This window comes from Montipora foliosa, chromosome 1 (assembly GCF_036669935.1).
Source record: "Montipora foliosa isolate CH-2021 chromosome 1, ASM3666993v2, whole genome shotgun sequence".
NCBI lineage: Eukaryota > Metazoa > Cnidaria > Anthozoa > Scleractinia > Acroporidae > Montipora > Montipora foliosa.
The window spans coordinates 9,550,336-9,557,835 of NC_090869.1; the positions used below are offsets into that span (position 1 = coordinate 9,550,336).

Below are 7,500 nucleotides of genomic sequence, written 5' to 3' on the forward strand. Positions count from 1 at the left end.
TATTAAAATAATGAACATTCCAAAGCGTCCTAAACAAAGTTTGTTTGTTTTTTAACCAGGAAAAGAAATCTGTAAACAGTGTCACAAAGAAGAAGGTTGGTGTCCAAAAGTTCTCTTTTTGAAGCATTTAAGAAAAATCCTAAAGAATGTTTTCAAGAGTGAATGTTCACGGATCTTTTGGAATCTTTGAGGACTGTTAAAGGTATTTCTTTGAACTTCTTGCAAAATCGTTCTATTTGGTAAACTTTAAGGTATCAATATTGTGAAGACCTGACTATTGCACAAAAACGAGTAGTAGAACCTAGGCAACTGAAGACCCCCAAAGGATCCTTTCAAATCCTCACTCTACTTTGAAGCTCTTCCGACATCTTGGTTAAGAAATTTAGTATCCCCAAAGATTGTCAAAAGGGATTTTGGAGCATGTAAGGCCGCAAAGAGGGAGCAAAACAAATGGCAAAGCCCCAAGCTGTATGCCACTCACTTCAAAAAGCTTGTGGCTAACTTCAAAATCTTACAGTAATAGAAAAAGACAAACCAGTAGCCAACACAGTAATTTTAAAAGAAAATCTCGCTGGCCACCAAACTATGCAAGCCATCTTTATAAATTCCCTAAAAACAGAGTCATTTATAATTCATGATAGGATAACAAAAGAAATGTTCTATCAATCAATATCAGATTTTTCTCCATTTAAATAAACGTTTCGAGAGTTGTCCAATACTCCAACATAATGAGATTCATGGTAAACATCACAAAGTGTCCCCTAACTTTTACACTTACCTTATCGTTGAAAGTACAGAAGTACAAATGCTTAGCCTTACAGGGACACTTCTTGTTGGATGTTAAAATTGGACGTGCATCTAATTAGGTGCATAAGTGACTTATCTCATAAGTAATAAGTTTTTATATTATTCAACACATTGTGACAATGTCCAAATATGGTCATAGCGCGCTCAATATTCGTCATGCGTTCTCAACAGATATCCTGCGATATACGTAATTTTGTGTGTCGCGGAGAAAAATGATAGTTTTTCCAGCTTTTTTCCCCCAATAAACGTAGAAAATTGTGCTTTGTCATCAATGTGTTGAATAATAAAACAATTATCCAGCTCAATCTTGCGGAATATCGCCTGATTTTAACGAACTCGGCTATGGCATCGTCGGCTAACTGTCAGGTGATATTCCTCACGATTTCGCAGGATTATTGTTAATATGAGCGGCAGATCTGTATCACATTATTTACAAATAAAAATGTGTGGTACAGTGCTGACACGAATATTGTATATGACTTATTAAACATCCACACATGTCCGATACTTCGACATCCTGGTACGTCACAATAGATATCACAAACTGCCACAAAGTGTCCTGCTCTTTATGTCTCACAAAACTGTTGTTATTTTTTAAGGATTAGGGTTAGCACTATTTTTGGCTTAGTGTAAACACAGCTGTTTATCTTTACTTGCAGAGCAGGATTTGGGGCTTTTGGGGACACTTTGTGGTGTTAATTGCCTGTATTCAGAGCCAGGTGAGGGGGGGGGGGGGGGGGGGAAGGGGGAACTCCCATATGAAAAGGGTAGGGATGCTCGTCGTCTTCCTTAGGGGTGTAAATTTAGGATTTTGGTCTCACTTAGGGTGTTCTGGACAAAACACCATCATTTGTAGCCGTGAAGGTCTCCTTTATGGGATTCGTGCAAAGAAATATCAAAATATGTATTCAATATGTCTTAAATATGGTCGCTTTTTGGGGTCAAAAGAGCCTGGGCCATGCCTAAATTGGTCTCCTTTAGGGGTTTAATAGTTCTTCAGTGAGTGATTAACCCATGGACTCCCGCAGGTTCCCAGTTGACGCTTAAAAATAGTCTGGCATTAGACAGAGTAAAATATCAAATCTGGCTGGTTTAGGCCGGTTTGGGTCTCAAAGGGTTAATAATGGGGACATAGTTTTTCAGTGAGTGATTAATCTGATTAATTCAAAATTTTTGATGAGCATCCCTACTCTTTATATGCGAAGTCCCCACCCTCTCTCCCGGGATTAGGAGACACGAATAATGTTGAAGTTGGAAAGAAGCACAAGGGGATACTCCATGTTGCTCATTCACGGCTCGAAACTGCGACTGATTTTTTCCCTTTGCGACTAAAATATCTGGAGAAGTCGCAAATTTGTGTCTTGTTTTCACCTTCGCTGTTTCAAAACAAAAGGGTTTAACTTAGCAGTTGCCACTTTGCTGCTATTTTGCTAAAATAAATAGCAAAAATATTTTGTTTCTCGCCATGAATTTTCTTTCAATCTAAAGATAGTGTAAGGCATTATGTGCACAACTCCATTCCTTCAATCATTCGCCATTTTCCTCGATTTCTTTACAAACAAGTATTGCGGGCTCATATTTTGTTTTGCTACTGTAAACCGCTGACAGCACAATGCAGCATGATAATGTGTGAAATTGCAACTAAAAAGTCTTAAACACTTACTCAAATAAAACTATTGCAAAGTACTGTATAAGCCTGAAGAAGATGGTTTCTGGTACACTCTTGCAGTAGACTCTCTGTAAAGAGTAAAGTTACATGTACACTGGCCTTACTAATAGCCATTAACAACTGTGTCGCTATGTGGAGTTTGGATGCCTTCAGGAGACATCCTGGAGCTTCCACTATTGGCAGCCAGCTCTAAGATGGAGACTGCACCGATAGCTGGTAAAACCTGACAACCCAGCCGTGAGTCCCCACTCACCCGTCACACTGATAAACAGTGGAAAGTAGGGGGGGGGACTCTGCACAAAATTTTCCTTCCCACCACACCAACAAATAAGCTCTACAACCCAAACCACAAGAAAACCAACGCATGCACAAATATAAAAACAAAAGCACTGGCCACAATATTGACTGCAGTCGCTCCTAGTTGTTACATGTAACTAAGTTAAGTAACTTCATTTAAAAAAAAAAAAAAGATTATTATTGATTGTTTTTTCAATTATTTTCTTATTTTACTTCCTAAAATATAATTTTGATCATTGAAAAATAATCCCCTCAACTTTTCATTTTCCATAAAGGCATACTGTACATGCAGGCCGGTTTAGGCCGGTTAGGGCATCAAAGGAATAATTAATGGCGACATTTCCAGTGAGTGATTAAAGGAACTTTATTTGAGTGTCTAGTCGTTCTAGTACTGGAGCACTAATTGGGGACACTGTAAACTGACATTAACAATAATTATTAAAGAAATTAAGTCTAATTATGTTGGTTTTTGAGGAAGGGAAACCAGAGTACCCGGAGAAAACCTCTTGGTGCAGAGTAGAGAACCAAAAAACTCAACCCACTTATGATGCCAAGTCTGGGAATCGAACCTGGGCCACATTGGTGGGAGGCGAAAGCTCTCACCACTGCGCCATCCCTGCACCCCAAATCCCCCATCCCTGCACCTTTGCACAACCACACCCCATTTCACTCAAATTAGTAGCTATATAGCTTGCAATATTGTTATTATCCTCAAAGCAGATCATTGAAAATTTGAAGTTGTCATCTGGTTTGAGTAGAGTAATCAACTGTTGTCCTTGTCAAAATGAATTTTACATGTAATCTTAGGTTTGCAAGAATCAGTTTTTAAATACACTTCAGTTTCTGGAAAAAATAGCTTGCTTTTTTTGGGCTGTCCCTGCTCACTGAAACCACTGTAAGTGTATATTACAAATCAATCGACTTAAAAATGAGACCTTCAAAATGCACTCATGAAGCCTGACATTTCCAGTATAGTTGTAATACAAACAGTCGATGGTAAAATGCCACAAAATAATGGAAATGGTTTCCTTACTTGATTGTCCACATGTCTAGAGAAGGAAAGGCGGCCCACACTATGCTGTAAACGTTTTAAAGAAAAAGAAATTTATGAAATAGTCACCCAATTTTGCTTCACCACTGCTTTAATCTAAGGCCTTACTTTTGTTTGTAAGTAACACTTAATTATTGACAACTACACTGATCAGAATTCACCTAGTAAGTCACAAGGTAGCTAAATATCCACTACTAGCCGCCGACACCTGAGTTAAATAGTTGTTTTTATTAGTAAAATAGTGACTATTAGTAGCACAAAAAGAGATTTTAATGTGGCTAAATGTAATTTAGGCTAAGTTAAAATCAAGCCAATGCTGGTCAGCGGTGGTCTGGGAATCAGGCGCATTGAGGTGACATACGGGGTTTCTCGATTCGCACGTGCTGGTCGTTTCTGCTGTGTGAGGTGCTGTTTGTTTCAAGCAGCAAGCGTTCAGTTGTTCCGCTTTTTTCGTCTTTCCGTCGTCCTCGCCGTCATGACCGCCCGGCAAACCAACAACAGCTTAGCAGCGGCTCTCTCTTCTCTCAGTGCTCCATCAGCGCCGGTCTCCAGTACGAACACAAGCGGTACATCTTCAATTGTGTCTTCGCAGTCCAGCGAGTCTGTTGTTGTTTCCTCGCCACTGGTGAGCGTTCCGGCTTCGGCAAATCCACTTCCGACGGCCTCAACTGCTGTTCTTTCACCTTATCTGGTGTCTCTCATTAATCAGGCTGTTCAGTCGGCTGTTCAGGCTTCGCAAAGGCAACCAGGACCAGCGATTGCGGATCCCGTCTCCTGTCCTGGCGCCAGTTCGTCATCTGCATCGTTGGGCGGTTTAGCTTCGACGTTTTTCGCCGCTGGAACGGGCTTTCCGCCTTCCCTTTCAAGCTCGTCGACCTCAGGTAGGCTTTCTCCTCTTGTCGTACCTACTTTTGTATCTACTTTTAACGCTCCGGTCCCGGCAATCGTCTCGTCTTCGGGGCAGGCTTTAAGTGGCGTTTCTGCTCATTTGCCGCCATCCATTGCACCGCTGTCTATTGTGAACTCGTTGGCGGATCAGCCGTTCGTCGTGGGCCCGGGCTACTCTCCCGTTCCTGCCAAGCTCGTTACGCAAATCCGTGGCGGAAAATTCGTTGACTTGTCGGAACTTTTAGCGGCGAATTTGGTCAGCTCAGAGACCGAGCCTCAGTTAATGCTCGATGGGCGTTTGGTTTTATCAGCTCCCCCGAAGAAACCTCGTCGGCGTATCGAGGATATCACCACTTGGACGGAAGCCTTCACGGTGTACTCGCTTGTCCTAACGTCGTTTTTCCCTCATCGTTGGAAAGATTTAACGTTGTACAAGTTATTAATCTTGCGGATTTCTCGCCAGTTTAGCGGACGGGTTTGGCTTGCTTACGATAAAGCTTTTCGCGAACACGCTGCGGCGACTCGGTTGGCCGATTGGTCGACCATGAACGCACAGCTCTTCACTTTTCACGCCGGTGGTGCTTCTCCTCGCAGCCCCAACCTCGGCACGTCGCCGGATTCCTCTGAACCAGTGGGTTCCAGCTCTTCGAGGATCCCTTGTATGTCCTGGAACAAGGGAAGGTGCACCGCCCCTTATACGATTTGCCGCTATTATCATCGTTGCAGCACGTGTGGCGGCGCCCATCGTTCTGTATCATGCAGTTCTAGACCAGAACGTAAGCAGGAGAGTTCTGTCAGGCGCAGATCTCGGTCTCTGGCATTTAGTGCCTCAGCTGGCCAAAAAGCACGGAGTCAGTAACGATTGGCTCCAAGAAGTTTTCCCCTTCTCAGAACTTTGGAACATGTTGCGCGTACTTCGTTCATTATGTAGTTAGTCATTATGTAGTTAGTCGATTGCTCAGTTAGTAGTTATGTAGTTAGTCGATTGCTCAGTTGGTAGTTATGTAGTTAGTCGATTGCTCAGTTTGCTCAGTTAGTCGATTGTTCAGTTTTATTAGAATTTTTCACGGTTTTCTTTGCTTGCCCCTGTTGTGCTCTGGGCTTGTTGAATTAAACTTTTCTCACTGTTGCTGTATTGCTGCCCTTACTTCAGGAGGGGGGGGGGGGGGGGGGTAGGGTCGTTAGCGGGGAATTACCATCTCTCATTCTGTTTCCTTCCAGTCTCCAACCCCTTGCCCCCGGTGTCCGTGGTTAGCCCTCTAAAGCCTGAAGTGTTCGCTGCCAAGTTGTCCCAACATCCGGACCAACATCTTGTCGCCTTTGTCTTGGACGGCCTCAGGAATGGCTTTCGCCTGGGATTTCAGCATTCCAAGAAATTAAAATCAGCTAAGTCAAACAAGGCCTCTGCTAATCAACACTCCGAGGTCATTGACCGCTACTTGGCTAAGGAGGTCTCCCTTGGGAGGGTTGCAGGACCTTTTTCCTCCCCACCTTTCCCTCATTTGCACGTTAGCAGCTTTGGAGTTATCCCTAAAAAGGGTCAACCAGGCAAGTGGAGGCTCATAGTGGACCTGTCATCCCCTGGTGGGCTAAGTGTTAATGATGGCATTGACCCTGACGAGTTTACCATGCAATACATCACAGTTGATCAGATCATTCGTATGATCTCAAGCTATGGCTTAGGTGCTCTGATTGCTAAATTCGATGTTGAGGCAGCCTACCGCAACATAGCTGTCCATCCATCTGATCGATATCTCTTGGGTATGAGATGGCGGAAGCACTATTATGTTGATTTAGCGTTACCATTTGGCCTCCGCTCTGCTCCTTATATTTTCAATTCTGTGGCGGACATGGTGGAGTGGATTCTCCTACATACACACAATGTTTCTGCGCTGTTACATTATTTAGACGATTTTATTACTGCAGGACCGCCGGATACTAACCAATGTGCTGAGAACTTAGCCACTTCCATAGCTGTTTGCCGTTCCTTAGGACTTCCACTCCACCCGGATAAGTGCATTGGCCCGTCCACACGTTTAGTTGTTTTGGGCATTGAGTCAGACAAGCTCCTTGCTTTACAGGTGCTGCTGCAGTCGTGGCGGAATCGTCGCTGGTGTACTCGGCGCGAACTGGAGTCCCTCATTGGCCACTTACATCATGCCGCCAAGGTCGTGTGGCCCGGTCGTACCTTCCTGCGTCGTATGATCAATCTGCTCCAGTGTTTTCGTAAACGGGACCATCCAATCCGCCTGAATTCTGAATTTCACCTGGATCTTCAGTGGTGGCTTCAGTTTTTGTCCTCTTGGCATGGCGTCTATTTTTGGTTGTTTCCCGGCATGTCGGCCACCCCTGACCTCGAAGTTACATCGGATGCATCCGGTTCCCTTGGCTTTGGTGCTTACTTCAATGGGGAGTGGTTCAGCGGCGCATGGGTTTCTTCTCAAGCCTCTCACTCTATCGCCTATAAAGAGTTGTTCCCGATTATCATTGCCGCTCATGTTTGGGGGCCCCACTTCGCCAGGCGCCATGTTCTGTTTCGCACCGACAATGAGGCCGTGGTTTATATCCTCAACTCTAGAACATCCAGGATTCCCGTGTTAATGCGCTTGCTTCGCCATCTTCTCGCCTCAGCGGCTCGTTTCAATTTCTCCTTTGCCTCTCAGCATGTTCCGGGGGTTCATAATTGCATTGCTGACGCTTTGTCCCGCTTTCATTGGCAGGAGTTCCGGAGGTTAGCACCCCAGGCTCAGTCGCTTCCAGTGTCCATTCCACCTCATCTCCTGGAAGA

General features: G+C 44.1%; 2 protein-coding genes across 8 annotated transcripts in view; one reads left to right on the forward strand and one right to left on the reverse strand.

The window, feature by feature from the left end:
* The window catches only part of LOC137975418 (uncharacterized protein KIAA0513-like), a 26,679-nt gene that overhangs the window by 11,827 nt on the left and 7,352 nt on the right, over window positions 1–7,500 (reverse strand). For 4 of the 6 annotated variants that reach the window (XM_068822626.1, XM_068822568.1, XM_068822906.1 and 1 more), the window contains exons 4-5: window positions 3,807–3,851; window positions 2,471–2,544 (exon numbers count right to left, since the gene is read on the reverse strand). In XM_068822626.1, the coding sequence (XP_068678727.1) occupies window positions 2,471–2,544; window positions 3,807–3,851 (119 nt within the window). The remainder of the gene's footprint in view (window positions 1–2,470; window positions 2,545–3,806; window positions 3,852–7,500) is intronic. The other 2 variants (XM_068822753.1, XM_068822685.1) reach the window with 1 other exon arrangement.
* The window catches only part of LOC137975787 (dynein light chain roadblock-type 2-like), an 18,918-nt gene that overhangs the window by 1,357 nt on the left and 10,061 nt on the right, over window positions 1–7,500 (forward strand). For both annotated transcript variants that reach the window (XM_068823085.1, XM_068823012.1), the window contains exon 3: window positions 60–95. In XM_068823085.1, the coding sequence (XP_068679186.1) occupies window positions 60–95 (36 nt within the window). The remainder of the gene's footprint in view (window positions 1–59; window positions 96–7,500) is intronic.